The sequence below is a fragment of the Aulonocara stuartgranti genome (assembly GCF_965226115.1).
Source record: "Aulonocara stuartgranti genome assembly, chromosome: 6".
NCBI classification, from domain to species: Eukaryota; Metazoa; Chordata; class Actinopteri; order Cichliformes; family Cichlidae; genus Aulonocara; species Aulonocara stuartgranti.
In genome coordinates this window covers 15,094,737-15,115,615 of record NC_138944.1, presented here as the reverse complement: position 1 = coordinate 15,115,615, position 20,879 = coordinate 15,094,737, and the positions used below count along the sequence as shown (strand labels likewise).

At 41.7% G+C, this 20,879-nt stretch overlaps 3 protein-coding genes across 10 annotated transcripts in view; 2 read left to right on the top strand and 1 right to left on the bottom strand.

Moving 5' to 3' along the window:
- Window positions 1–5,296, top strand: part of prr36a (proline rich 36a) — a 31,193-nt gene extending 25,897 nt beyond the window's left edge. For 2 of the 3 annotated variants that reach the window (XM_082537709.1, XM_082537708.1), the window contains exon 6: window positions 1,391–5,296. In XM_082537709.1, the coding sequence (XP_082393835.1) occupies window positions 1,391–2,367 (977 nt within the window). In that variant the 3' untranslated portion in view covers window positions 2,368–5,296. The remainder of the gene's footprint in view (window positions 1–1,390) is intronic. The other variant, XR_014277446.1, reaches the window with a different exon arrangement.
- Window positions 5,297–5,301: 5 nt separating this feature from the next.
- Window positions 5,302–11,240, bottom strand: cUnh19orf67 (chromosome Un C19orf67 homolog). Of its 6 annotated transcripts, none has more exons than XM_082537714.1 (8): window positions 11,046–11,105; window positions 10,624–10,757; window positions 8,877–9,054; window positions 8,661–8,805; window positions 8,048–8,148; window positions 6,694–6,867; window positions 6,449–6,589; window positions 5,307–6,372 (listed from the first exon to the last, which is right to left on the bottom strand). In XM_082537714.1, exons 2-8 carry the CDS (start codon window positions 10,718–10,720, stop codon window positions 6,249–6,251), a joined length of 960 nt encoding a protein of 319 aa, XP_082393840.1. In that variant the 5' UTR covers window positions 10,721–10,757; window positions 11,046–11,105; the 3' UTR covers window positions 5,307–6,248. The 6 variants fall into 6 exon arrangements, with proteins under 6 accessions (XP_082393836.1, XP_082393840.1, XP_082393838.1 ...); XM_082537712.1 differs by having other exon boundaries at window positions 11,009–11,102; XM_082537715.1 differs by having other exon boundaries at window positions 10,624–10,760; window positions 11,046–11,095.
- A 1,942-nt stretch (window positions 11,241–13,182) lies between these two features.
- pkn1a (protein kinase N1a) overlaps window positions 13,183–20,879 on the top strand; it is a 63,190-nt gene continuing 55,493 nt past the window's right edge. Inside the window, exon 1 of the mRNA XM_082537282.1 lies at window positions 13,183–14,029. Within this exon, the coding sequence (XP_082393408.1) occupies window positions 14,009–14,029 (21 nt within the window). The 5' untranslated portion in view covers window positions 13,183–14,008. The remainder of the gene's footprint in view (window positions 14,030–20,879) is intronic.

Here is a 20,879-nt window from a genome sequence, read left to right as displayed (position 1 = left end):
ATGTTCATGTTTGAGTTTGCTCTCCTACATTACACAGGCTTAATCTTCTTGCACTTTAAATTGTACCCTGTCCTTTTTTTCTTTTGTTCGTCCATCTTTTTGGAGTAATGAACCTTAAAACTTTAAATAAAGATTAGATTTTTACTGTGATTTATCCTCCTACTCTACAGTTTATTTTTAAGTGGGCATTTGGGAACGGCGTGTAAATGCTTTTCATTGATATATGGATTTGTATCTATAATAAGTCCTCACATTACTGCTATTAAACGTATCTCCTTTTAATAACTGTCATACACTTGCAGAGAAACATACTTGAGTTATACTTTTATCTTGAAAATCGGACTTGGTAAGCAGTGAGACTCATCAAATGGTCTAAATATCACAAACTGAATGAGTGAACTGATCATTCGCTAAATCAGACCCTCGAACACATCTCAAGCAGCCAAGAAGTTTGAAGCCTCATCGTCGGGCATCGATGGAACCAGCTCTGCTCATTCTTCTTCTACTACTGCAATTTCCCTCCAGTTCACCGAGGGTGTGTTGCTATTTCAGCTCTTTTCTACTACCCTTTTAAGCATTCTCGCTGCACTGTGTTAATGTTAACAGAGCTTATGCATGTCAGTGTTGCACACTGGGTTGATTTCATCTCATTACTTTGGATTGGTGTGTTTGGGGACAGCTCGATAGCTTGGCTCTAGAACAATATCTACCTTTTTTCTTTTTCCATTTGAGTTCTTCTAAAGCCAAGCTATGATTTTTGGTTTCTCTTGTGATGCTGGATGTCTGAAAATGCATGGAGAGCTTTTGCATGCATCACTGGTTGTCTAACTATAAACTCTGTTCACGGGTGATGACTGTCAAGAGCTTGCAGTAAGCTTTTCTTTGGTTGTTCATGTCTCACTGTATTTGATAGTGATTGCATATACAGGAAGTTTGGCTGCTTTTTTTTGCATATTTACAAAAAAGAAAAACACGAAACAAACCTTTTGCTCTCTGCACAAATTTCCCACCCTCGGCCCAGTCACTGCCCTGAGTCACCTCACCTTAGGAAACAATTTTATTGTTTTGTTTTGGTGTGTTGAGATTTTTTTTTTTCTTCTCATTATTGTTTTAATTATTTAAACCCCTCTGACAATGCCACACTGTCACTTGCAAAATTACAGATAACTGCTGGTCACTTTGGTGCTGTAGGCTACCGGCAGACGTTCGGCCTTGGCTTTACAGCGCTTTCATCATTTCTTTATCTAGTACAAGCCTTTAAAGGCTGCCCTTTCCCTCTACACCCTTTCTGCTTGTACTCACACTGCACCGCTGTCACTGTCCTGCTGCCTGTTACCTTCTGTTGTATGTCATGCTACTTGAATCTTCCTTCCCACTTCCTCTCTCACAGGCTTCACTGCACTACCGCACCCTCACCGCCGCGATCACGCAGCATACACCAGAGCCTACTATGACATTATCAAACCTCACAGCGCCGGCGTTACCCCACCGAGGTTGACCTGTGCCGACCTCCCTCCCAGGAGCCTCGAGCAGCAGGCGCTGAGCCCTCAGCTCCGCAGGCTGGAGCAACATCAGAGACAGCTGCAGGAGCTGGAACAACGTAGGGAACAACAGAGCAAACCACTTGAGGAGGCGGAGCAGGAGAGGAAGAGGAGGCAGGAAGAGGAGCAGAGAAGGAAGAAAGAGGAAGCTGAAGAAGAAATAAAGCGCAATAAAGAGGAGGCAAGGCAGATAAAGGAGCAAGCAGAGGCAGCCAAGAAAGAGGAGGAGGAGCTTAGACAGAGGAGAGACCTGGAGCTGCAGCTGCAGCAGCAACAAGAGGAGCTGAAGCAAAGGCAGCAAATCATGCAATGGCAGCAGGAGCTACAGCAGTCTAACAAAGGTCAGACGGTGTTGCTGTCCCCCTCCTCTGCCCTCTGCACCATCTACGAAGCCCTGGAGAACAGTGATGAAGAGGAAGTGGATGGTGAGGAAGAAATAAACGAGCTAAAACCTACTAAACACAAGGAACCTAAGCAAAAGGACGTTCACCATCCTTCCCAGGATGGAGAAAGTTCCTCCCCTTCCCAGTCTCCAGAGCGGCCTCCACCCTTGGATCTGGACTGGGGGAAGAAAGTGGACATAGTCCAACAGCTGATTAATCAGACCCTGCTACTGAATGGAGATAGTTGCTCCTCGCTGCTGTTGTTGCCAGGAGGTGCAGGAGGCACACTAAGCCCCCTGGAGAGCAGCATGTGGCCCAGTCTGCTGCCTTCACTCGCTCCTCCCTCTGCCACGGTCACCTCCGTGAGTAGTTTCTCCCCCGAGGCCACGGGCAGTTCGCCACAGGGGGAGTGGACGGTGGTAGAGCTGGAGACTCACCACTGAAGGACCAGTCACGCATTCATACAGGGAACGTGACACAAGTCCTGCCAGTTTATGCACACACCACAGGGTGACGAACAGTCTACTGTATAAACTCCCGATATTCACTCCTGGAGAAGAGCCGTATGGATTGAGGTAAACATTTTGGGCTGGGCATCATCAATATTACATAATCTGATAAGGAACATAAATGAGATCACACTTAAGTCACTTGCAATTTTCAGAGTACACGAAGGGATCACAAAGGCAAATTGTATTACTCTGCCCAGACCCATGATCATGTGGTGCTGTAGATCAGTGGTTCCCAACCAGGGTGGCGAATGACTTTGTTCCACGCACTCTTTATTTTTTTTAGACTTTCTTTGAATCTTGTTTTTCTTCCAAACTACTGAGTATGTCTACTTACTGGGGGCTTTGAAAGCAGCTAAAATTCAGAGCTGTGGCAAAAAGTGACCAATGTTATTTTTAAGAGATGGAACCACTGCCCCGAGTTAATTTCAGAGATGATGGTTTTTCTTCCTGTACTGTGAAAACAAGCACAAACAAAACTGTTACCAATGTTTGGTGGTGCTACAGTTGAATTATTGGCGGGTTCTCCAAACACGTTGCTGTTAATTAATGCAAAAAGGTTAATGAGTAAGACTCTCAGGCAGTATTTAAGATGGTAAATTAAACTAAATGGACTGAAAAGGTGAAACGTCTTTAGGTAAATATTTAAAATTCTTCTCTGCAAGTAGGAAAAATGTTCATTGCCAACACTATAAAGAGAAATGTATCCATAGCGTCAGTTACCGTATGTTTGGTTGTATTTCTATGCTCATTTATTTTTACTATTCTGAATGAGAAAAGGGATCAGATTAGAGCCCGAGCTGAAAGGACAGCAAGGACTATTTTAAAGAAAACAAACAAACAAATCAACCAATGTCAAATTTTTGAATTGCCAAACATTAGTCTTAAAATTCTAAATCAGTCAGGCTTGACTGATATTCAAACCCGATTTTTAGGTCTGCTTTAACGTGCATGTAAAACCAGGCAAGACTGAAGAACAGGACCTGAGCTGTGACACCGCCTGAGAGCCTCCGCTGAAAGCCTCTCACTCTGCAGGCGAAGAACCCGAGCTTCATCTCTGCCGATGAAACTCAAGCAGATGAGCACAACCTGACGCCGCACGCTGAAACTCAGCACCTCACTTACCTCTCGCACAACTCTAAACACCAACTTTACACACTAGAACATCACACACCTGAAACCATACGATCACTAACAGACTCCCATCATGCACCACATCTATTGACTGACAGGGTGGAACTGGACACTGTTGCTGAATCTCTGTACTCACGCGCACACAGTGCCAAACAGCAACTGCTGATCCCAGTAAGGCAAACTGTTCCTCACTTGAACCTGCGAATTTTTTTTTTTTTTTTTTTTTTTTTTTTTTTTTGTTGTGTGGGTGTTTGGTTTTTTTTTTGTTTTTTTAAATCAAAGCCATACCTGTTAATTTGTTTGTGTTTACATGCATCATCATCACTTTAGGTAAAAGTGGGAACACACTCAGATTGCACTTAATTCAATTCCTTATAGTGTTTTAAATTTTTACCCGTTCAAATCTAGTTATTCTTGAGGCCTAGACGTCCCTGTTGTCCTATTTTAATATAAATTATTCCAGATTGAGGTAAAAGAAATCGTTAGATTAGGACAAGATGAAGGAAATGATGTCAGTCTGAGCTGCTCAGATCGCATTTCCTCACCAAAGGTCAGTACAACCTGTGGTCTGTGCAACCCCTTTGAAACACTGGAATCAGGTTTTAGTAAGCTTGTGTTCTTATCATTATTATCATTGTTTAGAATGGACAGAACTGGTTAGTGTTTAAATGCTTTTGCAGGATCTGTAGCCCAACGTTATATTTAAAGTCTTCCTTAGGTTCTCATACTTGCGTTGCTTCAGTGACAGACTGCATGCTTTAAGGCCAGCTGTCAGATGCAGATTCAACGCAACCACTGAGCTCTGGGTTTAACCGACACTGCTGTGAGGTGCGAGGAGATGTTTAAAAGTGCCATATGTTGATGTCCGTTTGTGTTTAATTCTGCTTCTAGTTGTGAATCTAAATGGAGGGCTCATAAATCTGGCACTCGTCGCCCCTCCCCTCCATCCACATCCTGTTGAGTCAGTTCTTGGCTCGCTGCCTTGGCCTTTCCGCTGTGGATCAGTGGCATAAAGACCGAATTGTGTTTGATAATGGAATTCAAAGCAGGGACCCGAATATTAAACCGCAGACTGAGACTCGATGTTCGGTACTTTTGCCCTTTCCCACGATTGGCTCCAGCAGAGAGTCCGCCACATGTTCGAGCGTATTCTAAAGTTTGCATTCCTGCAGCTCCAGGCGGGGAACACGTGGCGCTCAGTATTTTTTATGTCCTTGGTGTGTTTTCAAGTATTTGCGGGTATATCATTAAAGACTGATCACTGTAATGAAGGGATACTCCACTTTACTTTTGTACTTCAGAGTTTTAGAGTTATAGTAGCAGTTTTAAGAGTTATATTTAGATTTTTATTGAATAGAGAATGAAAGATGTTGAGTGTAAATGGTAGATTTTATTCTAAGTAAATTGCCTTTCTTCATGTTCAACCAACAGAACTAATGAGCTGAATGGTTACAAGGTCAAACTGAACACATTTCGTTATTTACTTGGGCTCAGAGTCCGTCGGGCTCTCATTTGCTTTGTAATTTATTGAAAAGGAAGCCTGTGTGTGCTCCTTTAATGTCTTCATGAACCGGGTGAAATGAACCGAATCGGGCCGTCTCGCTCAAGGCCCAGACCGTGGCAGCTTGTTCTGAAGTGTAATGTCTTTGTTCATTTCTGTAGGCAAATCTGTGATTGTGTGTAATTATTACAATGCAATGTTTCATGTAAATAAAATGGGTTTTTTTTTAATAACACTTTGCCTTTTCTCAACATGAGCGATTACAAATTGTACAACTGTGGGAATGTTGAAAACATCAGACATGAACTCTGCAGAAATCTTTTACAACCTAAAAACCATACATGCAAACTTCACAGTATTGAACAACTTCACCTCCTCAGGTTTTCAGGCGCCTGTGTTTTTACAGCTAACAAAAGTAGAACAGTTTCTCTTCTGATGTCCAGATGCAAACTAAAAGACACTGAACCTTCTAACAGCTGGACATTCTAGGGTTCGTGCGCAACAGGCTTTGTCTACTTTAAAATATGATGGCATGTACACTAATAGAGACACGACCTATTTACAGCCCCTTCAGACATGCACCGCTTTCCCAGAGTTCCCACAGATGTGTTTAAGACACTGTCCTTTTATTTTTAAGGTTAAGGATTGGTTTCCAGATGTCATCTGAACAGCTCAGCTTCAGGTCTAAAGGTGCCTCCTGGTCAATTGCCATCAACAGCTGTGATGCTAATATGACTGAAGTAAATGTAGTAGGATTTGTTTATGCCGAGTCACAGTAGTACAAGACTCTAGATGTCGATATGGGTTAATCAGATGAGCAGAGAACAGCCTCTTTATTGTTTGCAGTAACGTTAAAGCATGTCCACTCTCAGCCCGTCTGGGTGGGGCAGGACACAACTCTCAATCACTGCTGCAGGAGTGTCTGAATGAAGCGGTGAACGTAAAAGTAGCATGCCTGAATGCAGTCGCTGTGACCAACCAGTGAAGTGGTCACGTATCGCAAACAACACGGAAACACACAAATACTTAATTCTTGCTCTGACGTCCAAACTGAAACTAGATGTTCAAACGTCTCTCATCAGCTGGATGCAGATGAATCGGCAACACGCTGCATTCAACATACTTTAAACCTTGAACAGTTTCTTAGGTCTTGTATAAGGCACCAAAACGATGCTCGTTGCTAATCTGTCTCCAAAGTCAAAAGCAGCTTCATCAGGGAGTCTGTAGCCTTGCAGCTAGACGGCTCGTCCTCACCCAGAAACAAGAGTCTGTGGTAGTTGGCCAGAGGGACCTCACACAAGATCCTGAGACATGAACACAGATGAGTCAGAAAATCCTAATTGGGGACACAGCTCAGAGTTTTCATAAATAGCAGCCTACCAGTCATTTATATCATCTGAGTTGGGATCCGGGTCCACCTGCACCCAGCGACCAATGGACCAGATCCCCTTCAGATCATCATGACTGCAGCTATCATCAGCCTCTCTGTGTGGCCTGAAATCCTCACAGCACAGGAAGTAGCTTGAAACCCAGGAATGACACATGAAAGGTGAGAAGTTTTAATGACTTAAAGTGAGCAAGAAATAGGAAACGGAACATGGAGATGCTTCAACATCCAGACTCACTAATCAGTTTCTGCCTCTTTCTCTTCATCGTTGTGGAGTTTCTCCACGTTCCAGCGCATGCGTTTGTACAGCCCCGTGTTGACCTGGGAGAGGTACGGCGTGGGTACACAGTAACGGAAAACGGTCAGCCTCAGGTGGCCGAGCTGACTCTGGCCGATGCAGAACTGAGACACGCTGGGAACAAAAACGCAAAAGACGTTGATGTTCAGAGTGAAAGGTTTATAGCAACAGTCACAGTGTTGGGGTTGTGCAGAGAAGACAAAAATGATGGGAGTATTAAAAAAAAGAATCACAAAATGCTGATTCTCAACAGTAGGTTCTGCACGCAGGTGCAAAGAAAATGTGAAGTAATCTGTAGGACAGGGAAGAAATGTGACCACATGAGGTTTAAAATTATTACAGGTTTATGTGTGACAGCTAAACAGTACTAGATATAAAATGTGGACATGAGCAGAAACAACAGGAGGATGAGAATTTGGAGAATCATAAGTTAGTCACATTGATAACTTGTAATGACGTAACAGTTTCAAAAGTTTAAATAAATACATCAGTGGCATGAATGTCATGGTAAATTTTGTCTTTTTTTATTATAGAATCGAACTGTTCTTTTTCCAGGGTGGAATAATTGCACCGTATACATCTTCAGTAACAATTGGGTGCACAAGTTTGAGTTTATTTTGGATTGACTCTAATCCATACAGAGTCAAAGTATACATACATTCCCGCTAATATGCTCATGGAATAATTCTGGCTGGATATTGGCTCCAGCAGTTTCATGGCAGGCTTGAGCTTTGCTGGCTCCTGGATGGTTCCTGAGCATCCTAACCGATCCCATCTGTGGGTGACCGTTTGGGTCTGCAGTTAGAAATGGCTCCAAAAGAAGACCTTCCTGACTTCTATAAATCTACAATTCTCCTCCTTAGATCTTCAGAGTTCCTCGGACTTTCTCATTGTTCTAAATCCAATGTGTGCTGTCCAACAAATCGTTTTTATGCAGCAAAGAGAAACTACCAGTTTTAGTCAATCATGATCACTAACACAAGGTTAATGTGTATTAGTCAGGCTTGGCCTTGTCAAGTTAGAGTTCATTATAGAATCTCCATCTCCACTTATTACAGGGCTTGAGTGAGTTAATTTATATTTTTTGACTTTAGAGAAAATCCAAAATAAATTCAAACTTGTGCGCCCAATTCTTGAAAAAGAACGGTTCAAAATTTTAAAAGCATGACATTCATTCCCATAATGAGTGGATGCAAACTTCCACCCACAACTGTAGCTCGATAAGACTAAATTCTGCTTCATAGTACAAACACACCGTAAACAAAAGCAAGTATTCGTTTGCATAAGCGTGCACCTTTGGGGCTCCTTCTCATCCAAACTGAGAAGATTGTAGCTGGAACACCTCAGCAGCATCTGCTCCAACTTGTCACACAGCTGCTGTGAGAAGTCCAACAGCTGCACACACACATACACACAGTTTAGAGTAAATATAAACCACAAAATTTTCAAGTTGTAGACACACACGGCACCGATACACCTTCCGCTCGGGCAGTTTGTTCCAACAGCTGATGCACACACTGTTCTGAAGCAACTGACCACAACAACATAGGATTCATTTCTTATATGAAGTGCAATAAGCTTTCTGTCAAATACATAATTTAACTACTCAACAGATGAACCTGTTGCTTCCAATCAAAGTCAACTACAGTGGTGCGAAAAGTGTTTGTTGCCTACATGATTTCCTTTATTTGAGATTTTCAAATCAATTTAATTAACAAGTAAACAAATGTTTTTTCTAAATGCAGGTGTTTATCATCAAGAGGTGGGGGGGGGTAAAAAAAAACCCTACAACTTCAGCAATGTTTATGGTGTTTGAAATTCCTTTTAGCTTGCAATCTGAGCATGGTAACTTTCCAAACTTTTCATATGCATGAGGAAAAAAATGCTATAAAACTGTGAAAATTTACCCTTGTGCAACTCTCAGCTGGCAGAGGGTTGCTTTGGGACACGATGCTTCTGGTTAGGTGTTCCAGGTGGTTAAAGAAAGGCTGACAGGTGTACAGGAAATTCTGCACAGCAGTAACTACAGTGTCCCTGCTTACACACTTCTGCCTGCCAGGACACAAAAAACCTTCATGATACAGAGAAATGACCAAAATGAGTGCAACAAAGCAGGAACCTACCCCTGGATGAGGCAGTCAAGTACGCAATCTGTTTTGCTCAAGAAGAACTGGAGCTGCAGCCAGATGCTTTTCTCAACCTGGCTCAAGTCTGGGCAGCTGCAGCACCCATATTTACCACAGGATGGCGCCACAGCAACGTCAGCTAAAAACGATAGTTGCTTCTCCGCCTCTGAAACACCTAATCATGTGCATAAACACAGAGAACAGCATGATGATGATCGCTTCACAGTGTTCTTTCATTAAGGTTTAATATTTTCTGAAAAAGAAATACAAGAATTAGAAACTTTGGAGACAGAGATATTTTTAGAGTAATGCTGACTGCAAAGAAAGCCATTACCAAAAACGTCTCCATACTGTTTACTACATGATGGAGAGGCTGATGTTCTCCTGTAGGTTTAAACCACATCAATTTACAGGGTTTTGGATCAGACTGGAACGATTTCATTTTGATTGGTTTGTTTCTTCAAATGTTTATGAATTTATGAAAGAAAAATTATAAAAGTAACAGTAAATTAAAAGGGTTGTTAGATGTTTATTTACATTTTATGTTGTTTTTTAAAATTGGTTTTCTTTTCTTGAATTAGTATTATGTTTTTTCCGATTCATTATTTATTCATTTTCTACTTTTTATTTTTTTCAGGAGAAAAACCATGCACGCCTGTGATCAAAACCATTTTTCACTTTATATTTATTACTAAACATTTAAAAGAATTTTACTAAACCATAAAATGAATGGTGCACATGTGCTATACCCACATAAATTAAAACATAATAGAAAACAGATGATGGTAAAACACCTCTTTATACAGCCTCCTGTGTTCCAGTCTCTACATCACTTTTGTGGTGCGATTACACTAAAACAAATGTGTAACCGTGATGTTCCTACAAATTCATGTATCGATCAGCTGACTCTAACTTTATGTCCAAACTACTCAAACTGAGCTAATGCACTCATTTCTAATCTCTCCTGCTCACTCTGCCTCCTGTCATTTTGCTAATGCTGGCGTCTCCAAACCATACATCATAGCAGGTCTCACTACCATAATGCAACTTTATCACTCTTTCTGCTTCTCCAAACAGTCATCTCGACCCACTCCACCCTCCAATCACTGTCTGCTTCACCTTTCTTGTGCACTATCCATTAAATTGGATGGTTGAACCCAGATATTTCAATTCAGCTACCTTTACTTACTGTCCTTCTTGTATCTTCACTGTTACACCTCAGACTCATGTATTCTGTCTCGCTTCTATTGACTTTCATTCCTCTTCTCTCCAGAGCATACCTCCACCTCCTCCTCATTAATCCATCTGTTATTCCTACCACACACCTGTATTCATACATGTCCTGCTGGCCAGCCTTGTAATCCTCTATCAAGGCACCGACAGCAAATTCTTAGTAGTGCTCTTTGTCATCATTAAACCATACTGGCGATCAGCGATTGCCACCTCTCTCCTTAAACTAGCTTAAACGATTCTTTCCCACAGCTTCATAGTATGTCTCATCGGCTTTATCCCTCTGTTGTTACTACAGCTCTTACACTTTTGTTCTTGAAAATAAGTACCACTTCTTCCCCGTTTCTTCCTCTAACTCTCCAAAACGGTGTTAAACGGTGCCCTCTCTTTTAAACATCTTCATACCTCCACAGGTATGTGATCCGGACCAGCCACCTGCCCACTCTTCATCCTCCTCCTAACAGCCAATTTTCTTTTGCACTGACATGTACTACAGTGTCTTCTACCCTCTGACCTGTATATGTGCCGATTTGCAGACGGTCCTTGCCGTCTGAATCCTGTAGATCCAGATCCAGGTGTTGCCCTGATGCTGACACTTCAGTGACCGACATGCTTCCCGCTGCAGGCAAGTGGACGTTAACTGAACAGCTGCTGAAAATCAAACTACATTAGAGAAGCATTTCTGGCTTTGCCACAGGCATCACGAGTGAACTCTTTACTAACGTCCTGCTAATTCACGATAACACAGCGATCTAGCTAGCTATGAGACGCAAACACGAAAAGAAAGTGAAATTTGGCAGCAAAATACTGTTTTTATTAGAATTAACGAAAATGATTGTTAAATGTTATGCTGGGATCGCCCCAGCTCACTAGCACGTTTACTGGGAGCCGGCGTTTACCATTAACAACTTCGCTAGCTTAGCTGTTAGCCGTTACCCTTCTTTTGCACGTCAGCCTCTTGTCCAAGGTCAAAGGTCCCTGCCTAGCAACAAAAAAGTAAATAAAAAAAATAAATCACGTAAAGTTATAAGCTTCACGATTTTACACTGCCTGCAATTGTGCGTTTTCTTTATTTTTCTTTATTTTTTTAATTTAATTTTTTATTTGACACTGAAAAGCAACAGAACAAAACCACATAAATGGGTCTCTGAGTCAAAATTTCCACCTAATAAATTGAAATTTCAAGATATCTTGAAATTCCGAATTAACTTTCGAGATACTTAATTCATAACTGAAAATTTTGACTCAAGTCCCTGAGACTTGGTTTAACTTTTATTTAATTTTTTAATTCATTATTTTCCCTGTGGCAGAAAGAAACCGATTTTTTTTTCTTTTTCTCCTGCAGCACAAATATGCTAAAACAGATGCGCTGGAGCAAATGATAGCTGATTATTATTGATTTCATGCCACATATTTGAATTATTGTTATTGTGAAATTGGGGGAAATCTTAAACTAACACTGAAACTAATACAAATCAAACTGAAAATGAACAGTTTCTACAGTTGAAAACTAAAGTGAAACTTTCAATGCGGCTCTGGAAAATGACTGAAACTAAACTAAACTGAAACCTAAATACTACTACTAATAATAATAATAATGAAAACAAATTGAAAACACTACATTTTAATAGGTCCTCTTTAAACATTTGTTTATAGGCAGATATCAGCCAATATGACAAATACCAATATAAAACTAGTGCTTGCATTTCAAAGCTTGTGCAAATACACCTAATTTTGTTTTCAGTCCCTCCTTCATACAGAGAGAGATTAACCATCATGCCGTGCTCTGTTAGCAGATATCACCGAGATAAGAAAAGTTTTTCATAACCTAAATAACTCCACCCCTCAGAACAACTGGACTAAAACATCTGTGTGGAAATTTTAACAGTTTATTACAGACATCTGTTTGCCTTATCATGAGTTATTGCTGCCTTTCACTGCTCGAGTCAGCTCTTTGATGACCGTAGGTGACTCAGCTGTATTAAGTTTATCGTTATGAGCCTACACATTTAACATATATTTAGGATATGGTATGTGAGTCCTCTGTCCCTGCTCTTGTCCTCTGCCCCCGCTGAAAGATTTTCATGATGCAAATGAGATATGCAAATGTGCATCAGTTTATCTTTGTTAAATCTAACACAGACACCCACTCACACCACCCTAACATCAACTGACCCTGTCATGAGCTTCTCTCTCCCACACGCAGGGTTTGTATTACATTATTATTAACATTTCTGCTCAATGAGAGAGTATCAGCCTGTTAAACAGGTGGGCCTCCATAGCTGTAAATCTGGGTTTTTTTATGGCTTTTCAAAGGCAAGGTTTTTCTTTATTGATGTAAACGTGAAAGTGGGATGGCTAATGGTGTGTTATAATCTGTATTATGTGTTGTTCCAATGGCAAATTACTTGTCTTCAGACACTTGAGACCTGTAGTTTTGGTCATAAAGGGCTGGAAGTGGTCAGCAGCAATACTGGAGTAAGCTGGGGTGTTTAAATGATGCTCTTTCGGTACAAAGGGGCCCAAAGTGTGCCAAGAAAATATCCACCACAAAATTACACCACCACTACCAGGCTGAGCTGTTGATAAGGGGCAGGATGGATCCACGGTTTCATGTTGTTTTATGCTGACCGTTTGGGTGTTGGAGCAGAAAATAAGACTCGTCAGACCAGCAAATTTCATCCAAATTTTCTGATGCCCAGATAATTTGGGGTGAGACTGTGCAACTTTTAGCCTCAGTTTCCTGTCTTTAGCCGACAGGAGTGTTAGTTTCCATTTAATATTATTTATAAAACAATATATAATAATCAGGTACCTTCAGGCTGAAGTTGTACTGCGGTTGTTATTCTTCATTTTTCGGTGAGACAGGCTGTTGTACATACTGATGTAGATCTATTTTGTTTATGTATTTGTGTGTATTTACTGAATAGAATCACCATGAGGCAGGTAAAGGCTCTGCGTGCTTTACAAATTCAACAGTTGGTTCATTACAAGGTAACAAGCAGCGCTGCAGCATGTCACATGACCTATCCTGCGCGCCCCCGCTGCCCCGCTCTGGACCAATGAGCAGCCCGGTCGATTTGGAAGGGCGTCGGGAGCGCGCGGCCGGGGTCTCGCGTACAAGTGTTGCGTGCTGCCGCTTTGCCGTCAGTTAACCGCTGCCTGGATGTCTCACGGCGGGTGAGGCTGTCCATCTCGAGCGGCAAAACAAAGAAGGAGCTCTTTTGTGGTGTTTTTTGACTTGAGCCCAGAGTGGGATGTGTAACGCCCAGGTTAGCTTCCCGCTGTCCTGGGTTTGCGGCTGTGTGAAGGACTGACAGGCGGGTTTTTTCTTCTTGTAAGGCATGTGATAAGAGAGAGGAGGCTGTGAGGCGTGTTCACGGATGTAACCGGGAGCTGGGGAGAGGGAAGACGGGGGATCTCCTCTGGTTTCATGTCGGCTGTGGATGTGACCGTTCAGCAGGGACGTGCTGCTGGATTTTTAGCTGTTGAATGGCAGATACTCACAGAAGAGGATGGTGATGAATGACTGCGGAGCTCAGTAGTTTGCAGTTATCTGAATGACTTGTGTCTCTTGTTAAAACGCGCACACACGGTGGAGCCGTTTTGATTGTTCGTGGAGTGGAGTGGGGGCTAACGCTGGTTAAACAACACAGGGTGGATCGGTTCAGGCGCGGCCACAGGCGGACCTACAATGCGGATTACCCCTTGACTGTTTGCCTTTGTCTTATTACACATTTGCCTGAAGTTGAGATAAGACTCGCAGGCCTATACGAGTATCTTTTCTTATTTTATTGTCTTAAGAAAGGAGACATCGCGTTCATCTGTGGGCCGAATCCCCACATGTGCACAAGTTGTCCGTGAATCTGCACGGACTGAAGGCAGCAACAGGGACAGCCATGGCGAACGACTCCATTCAAGTAAGTTTTATCAAGTTGGATGTCCTGAAGCCTGCAAACGTGGTCTGAATAAAGCCAAAACTGGCTCACAGATACTCATCCTTTGAAATCCAGACATTTCTGTTGACACAAGTTGTGTGAAGCCAAAATAGCTGTTTTAACTTTTTAAGTTAAGCAGTATTGTTTTTTTATAGAAAGTTTCCCCCTACAAATGTAACGAGAATAGTGGATTTAACTGACCCATGTTTTGTTAAAATTTGGCACAAATTTCCACAGGATCTTAGAGCCTAAGATGGGTTTTCCAAAGCTCAGAAACATGAGCTCATTCTGACATTCGAGTCTCCCAATCAATTGTTTGGTGAAAAATTAGTAGTTGGTGATTGCTATTATCTTAATTGATTATTGGTGGTGGCTTGGTGCTGGAGGCCATTAGTGGCCCCCATACCACACTGTAAGAACCAACAACCTGTCAGTATAAGTGGAAATGGATAGTTTGCTTCTTGTTAATAATGTATGATGGGTCCACTGTCTGGTCCTGCAAAGAGCTTGTGCAGAGATCTCCTGCACCTTGCTTTGTTTGGCTGTTTGCTGTGACCTGGTGAAGCTTGTTTTGTCCAAAGCTTTGTTGCTTTCATAGTGTTGTGTGTGTGTGTATATAGGAAAGGCAGGTGCATGCAGGCACAATACTGGTGTTTGCTGTAAAACAACACTCACTATTTCCAGCTGCCTTCAGGCATCACTTGAATGTGAATGCTTTAGCAAAACAGGAAGGAGTGCTTAGTTTGCATTTACAGGGAATAGGTGTGTGCTAAGTTAAAGAGAAACATGATTTCCTGAAGTGGCGTTTAGGTAATGAGTTAATTGCTTTAAGTCATCTAGGCTGAAACTGAAGAACATGAAGGGGGCAGATAAGTTTTATGAGATTCATACACACTGGATTTGAGAAGCTGTTGACATTTAGAGCTGTGTGTCAGCTGATGTACAAGCCTGGAGCTGCGTGCAGCTGAGAAATGGGTGTGTCCGTGTCGTCACGCAGATGACGTCGGTGTACAGGTTGTCTACTACTTTGAATTCCTATTTGTAATTTAGGAACGTTAATGCCAATTATTCACGGCTGAAAAATTGGCATTGGTTTACTCTGTAATTAGAGGTTTGGAACGTATGCAAGTGAAAATACAGAAGATGAAGAAGATAATAGAGGTGATAGCTCCAGAACAGACGGGCTCCTTGCAATAATAATGAAATATGAAATTTATAACCAGTGTGCAAGTCTACGAGTTCCTGTTGCCATAAAGTGTTGACTAAACTCAAATGTTGTTTGCCCACATTCTGTCATTTCACCCATGCTGCCACTTCCCTCCAGTACATTATAACCAAATAAGGTGTGTTGATCTGCAAACGCATTCATGGATGCAGGCACACATGAGAACTCGTGCTCTCACTGGATTTTGAGGGTTACCTGGTGACAAAGCTTGTAGTTTTCCTCCAGTAGCTAGGTTGTTGCTCATGGGGCCTGTACTATGAGGGAAGTTCAATAAACCCAAGACAGCTTTTTCTCTTAACTAGCTTCACTTACACTAACATGGATCATCAGGCTAAGCAATCACACAAAGGTGGTTATCCACATTTTACAGGAGGTAAATGGGAAATGGACTGGTTCTGCTATAATAATAATAATAATAATAATAATAATAATAATACATTTTATTTATGAGCGCCTTTCAAGTCACCCAAGGACACTTTACAATAGGATATAGCTATAGCTCTTTTCTGTTTTATTACTCAAAGCACTTCACACAACAAATGTCATTCACCCATTCTTACAAGCACTTTTTATATTCTTAAGTGCTTTCTGTGTAACATTCACGCTCTGATGGATGAATGGAAGAGGAACTTGAGCTTAGGATCTTGCCAGACATGGAACCACCAACCATCCAATTAATAGATGCCAAGAGCCACCTCCTCGCCTCCTTCCTGTTGACATACTAAAGTATTTCCAAGTGAGCTGAGAGACATGCTCTCTCCATTGTGTCCTTACTGAGTCTGCCCACAGTAGGAGAAGCCTGAGACACATCATCTAAGAAACATTCATGTAGCTATTCTGATTAAATCCCCAAAGACTACTTTCCAATTCAGAAACCCCTATAAAGAGGAATAAAACAAGAGACTGTTAGTCTGCCAAATACAGAGTTCCTGTGGTCCCATCAAACAGCCAGGCCAGAGGGGTTCACTATATGGGCGTAGGGATTTGATGCTATGTGGCTTGGATAGCGGCTGGGTGCCACAATCCGAGAGGTCTGGTCGGGTAAAGATACCATTCAGTCAGAGCAGCTTGTGTTTGTGAGATGGGAAATTTAAAAAAGCAGCATGATAAATTGATGGAAAGGGGTATGGATACTAAATTGATTTAATTAAACAGTAAGTAAAGTTGCTAAAGTGTGTAAGTTGCTACACGTATCTTTATCACAGATCTATGGTCAAGAGATTTGTCTTGTGATTGTAATGTCATATCCCATTAAATGAATTAATTAATGTGTTGCTTTCAGTGTTTTATTACAGCATGTAAAACTGTTTCTGCAATTTCCTTTCAAAAAGAAAAGCTAAAAAAATTCTTTAAGTTCAGTAAGTACAAGAGAATTGCTTCTTTGTATTACGATCATGTCACTTTTAAGGCTTCTAACAATAGTACTCCTTTAAAACTACTCAAAGCCAGAAGGGAAACAAACAAAAAACAGAGTAAAGGTTGGTTTGAAGGATAAAGCATTTTCCAAGGAAAAAAGGGATTTGGATACAAAACATTTAGGAAAAGAACTTTCAAATGTTTGCGTTGGTATATCAAGTCTAATTCATCAAGAGACTAGTCTAAGAATGACTGTTAGCTACAAAGACAGCGACTTTATTAGATTTCCCCCTTTTATTTGTGTCAGGAAGCTATGAGCACCAGCATGTGTCTTTAGGAAAATGAGCCCAGTTAATTATGCTGCTTGACTACACCGTATTATGTGACTGCTTTTAAAAGCTTTCTGCCTCTTTAACCAATTCTAGCCTCGTTGTCCTTGACGTTAAAGTGTCAGACGTCCTCGCCGGGTAAACAACTATCTGCCCAGTCTGTTTGGCATAGATTTTTTCTGTACTATGCCAAACAGATAGGTCTAATTTTGGTTCCCCTACTCCGCTGACCAATGTGCGAGATGTGCCATTGATTGGAATTTGTAAATTTGAATCAACCACCTAATGAGAGCGCCTACAGCTTAAAGCCAGATGTTTTTTCTGCCTCCCACAAAAGATGTGGTTATGTTTTTCTTTCTAAGAATATCGCAAGACTCCAATAATCAGGAGGCAAACAGCAGCACTAAGAGCAGTTTGATATTTCTCTGGTCTGCTGTGTACATGTTTTGTTTTTATCATGGTCTCAGGAGATTTGGAGTCTATGGAGAAGGATGGTCAGTAAAAGAAGGAAAACAGAAGGAGATCTAGACATGGACTTGGGTCTTTGATCTTTTCCAGTAAAGTTGAAAAGGGAGAGGCTACTTTAAGTGGCAACCGCTTCAGCAGAATTGGAAACCCCCTTTTGTCCACAGGAGCTGATGATGATGTACTGGTGGAACTTCCTCATGTTTTCATGGAGCGGGTGCATCAGTTGGAAGCGGTCTGCGGGGCATTCATCTCTAAATTTACCTTATATGTGCTGATGCAGGGTTTCAGCACTTGTCCAACTTCTTCAGCACTAATTGTATGACACAAAGAAATACTAGTTTTTTTCCTGCTTCCAGTGTATTAAGGGAAGCTGTTCGTATGACTAAATCTATGTAGTAGTCAGTAGACATAAGAACTGTATCAAGTCATGGCAAAGGTCTTATTTTCTTCTTTTGATTTCATTGATGTTTATTTTTGCCCTTAACCCTCTTCTTTATTATTTTTTAAACTTCTTCACTTGTTTTTTCAAACAGACACATGTAATATTTGAGCCTTATTTCTAATGGCTACTGAGGTACATTACCTTAAAGTTTGTAGCTTTTGTCCTAGGTAGTAAAACACCTTTGTGTAGTCAGGACATGGCAGGTCTCCAGGCTTCCTAGTTGATGCATAAATCAGTCTGTTTCTTTTTTATTTTATGGGGTTTCCATTTTCAATCTTCATCTTTAACCAACACAGACTGAAGTAACTTAACTTGAGTTATCTTATCACCTCTCTAAGGATTTATTTGTTCAGATATGCAGAACTCCTCCACAAGTCCTGCAAACACGTCTTGATGTGTAAAGTTCCTGGAGTTCCCCTCTTAAGTTCCCATTTTTGTACATCAGAGGCAGGCAGTGAAGCTCTACAACCTTCCCCTGGTGTGCCGCTTGTTTGCCCCCACAGGAAAACCATGTGAAACAGCCCCAATAGAAGCCTGAATCCAACTGCGTCACACTTCCCTGCGAAGGTTAGAAGGCGGACAATAGTGGAGTCGAGGGGAGATGTGTCACTTCTTGTATGTGGATGGATCTGTTGCGTGGAAAATTTTGAAAATCCTGTATTTGTTCATTAATGACAAACTTCTTTTTTTTTTTCTTTTTTTTACACAATTTACATGAGCACACATTCAGGTCTAATATTTAAAGACACACACAGAGTCAGACACTCCAGGGAATGCATAGGAGAGCTTCCATAAGCCTCACAATGACGTAAGGAGACAGTTATGCACACAAAATAGACTTTTCTCAGCCCCGTGGCCATGTAGGCAGACAGAATCCACAGTAACGCATCAAGGAACTGTTGAGAAACCGGAGACTCTGAGAGGAAATTAATATCCACATTCATTTTCATAGCAGGCCTCTCAGTTTAATAAAACAATGTGGACTAATGGGGTCATGTACTCCCTATCATGTGATGTATTCACTCGCATGAATGTTTCTGTTTTTAGGCTTGTAACACATGATCAGAACCTCCTACCAGCTCTACTGCATGTCTGCCTAATCTCATCTGACCTTCGTGGAATTTTATAGCATCTACAAAACCATTAACACTAGTTGTTTCTACTGAGAAGTCAAAGGTCAAATGAGTGTCATCAGAAGCGTTAGCAATTCAAACCAGTTTGACGATGATTAAAATGAGGTTTTAAAAGCCCACCAACGCTATTCCTCTACCACACATAATCCATGTTTCAATCATAGGAAGTATAAAACATGGATGTAGCCACCATGGTGTGAGACATTGGTTTTGGAGAGCCAGACTAATAAAAACTGTCATCAGAACTGAGGCACTGACTTCTTAGTGTCATGTGGTGGTTTGAGTTGGAACATCTGTCAAAAATGTGGTGACGCCTCTAACTCCAGTATCCAGGTGGATAATTTCAGGAACAGTAGAGATGTTATTAAGGGTAGAAGCTACACATAGAGTTAAAAAACAGCTGTTTTGTACCAGGTTCTAAACCTGCTTTTTGATCCTGTAGAGTTGGGCATTTTAACATTAGACCGTTCGTACCTGTCAATGCAGCAAAACTAAGGGAGGATTTAGGATCACCTGATTCAGCACTAACCATGTGCTTTACCAGGAAGGAAAGTTTTAAGGTTAATCTGAAAAGTAGAGATAATGTCCGTCTCTCGAATCCAAGCTGGGAGCTGGTTCCACAGAAGAGGGGCCTGAGATCTGAAGGGTCTGTCTCCCATTCTACTAAATATTCTAGGAACCACAGGTAAGCTCACAATATCACACCAATGGAGAGTAAAATGCTCTATTGGTGTGAGATTGTGTTATTGGGTCTCTAAGATAAGATGGGGTGTGATTGTTGTCAACTATTACAGTTGCTCTGTTTCTGCTCTCCCTATTATAGCAGCCTGCCAAAGATCTTCTCAGTTTTGTCATGCATTAAATAATTTTGTCCCTCTCACTTCTCAAATTTGTTGATCTGTTGAAATGAGTGTAAAGGAACCACATAAGAGCCAATAAACGTCTCATTAGCAGGCAAATCAGTCTTTTAACAGCGTCTAAAAATGGGGTGTTTTCATACAGTAAGTTACATGTTTGGTACTGATGGGAAAACAAAATAAGAGCTTTAATAGCACTGGCTCATTGCTTGGATCGTTGGTGCCCTGATAGGAGCATTTCAGATGGGGGCAAAGTTTTGCAAGGGCACAACAGTGGAGGGAAGAGGAGGGGCCACGGGGCGATGTGCTGATGATGAGGCTCTACGGCCGCAGCGGTACAATAGGTTGCATTGTCTGACAGTAGCAGCCCAGATCACATTCAGTTCACTATGAGTTTATTTTCCTCATCCTTGTTGGAGCGTGTTAGTGACCACACCCTCACTAACCAACCAGCCCAGCTGCCCACCCTCAGGCAAGGTATTAAAGTCCGATACTGTTAATAGTTTTTTGGGTGGAGGGGTGGAGGTGTTTGTTTTTCTTAAACTGAGAGCCTGCCTGTGTGCTTGGTAGATGTGATGAGCCGCAGCAGCTATTGTAAACTGGCGTTCCTGTCCGTGGATTTTTTTCCCCTCCCTGTTTCTTTATCTTTGTTTCACATCTTGCCTTCCCTCTGTGCAAACATCCCATAATTCCCATGACCTCATAGCGATGTACCCCTGCATTCCAGCTTCGCATGGACCCCTCCTTCTCCCCAGACGCTCGCACACAGGCCAGCGAGGCTGAGCTCACACACTGTTGTGACATCACCTATCACCCCTGGCCAGTTAACCTCCGCCAGCTTTCTGGGTGAGAACTGGGAGTGATCAGGAGTGAGTGGCTCAGGGCGGGTCACTCAATTAAAACATAAATGAAACAGACATTTCACTGCCTGTGGCTGTTTTTCGTCGCATGAGGCCAGGCCACAGATGCCGAAGTTCTGCCCTCACATCTGCATCCGTTAAAGTTGGATACCACCTCTTTTT

Excerpts from the sequence above, each read along its gene's own strand:
- cUnh19orf67 (XM_082537710.1), bottom strand. The coding sequence starts at position 10,218 with ATGTATGAATACAGGTGTGTGGTAGGAATAACAGATGGATTAATGAGG. Across the intron at positions 6,868-8,047 it reads GATGAGAAGGAGCCCCAAAG|CGTGTCTCAGTTCTGCATCG; the intron begins GTGCACGCTTAT and ends TTTTGTTCCCAG. Across the intron at positions 6,373-6,448 it reads TCAGATGATATAAATGACTG|GATCTTGTGTGAGGTCCCTC; the intron begins GTAGGCTGCTAT and ends TTCATGTCTCAG.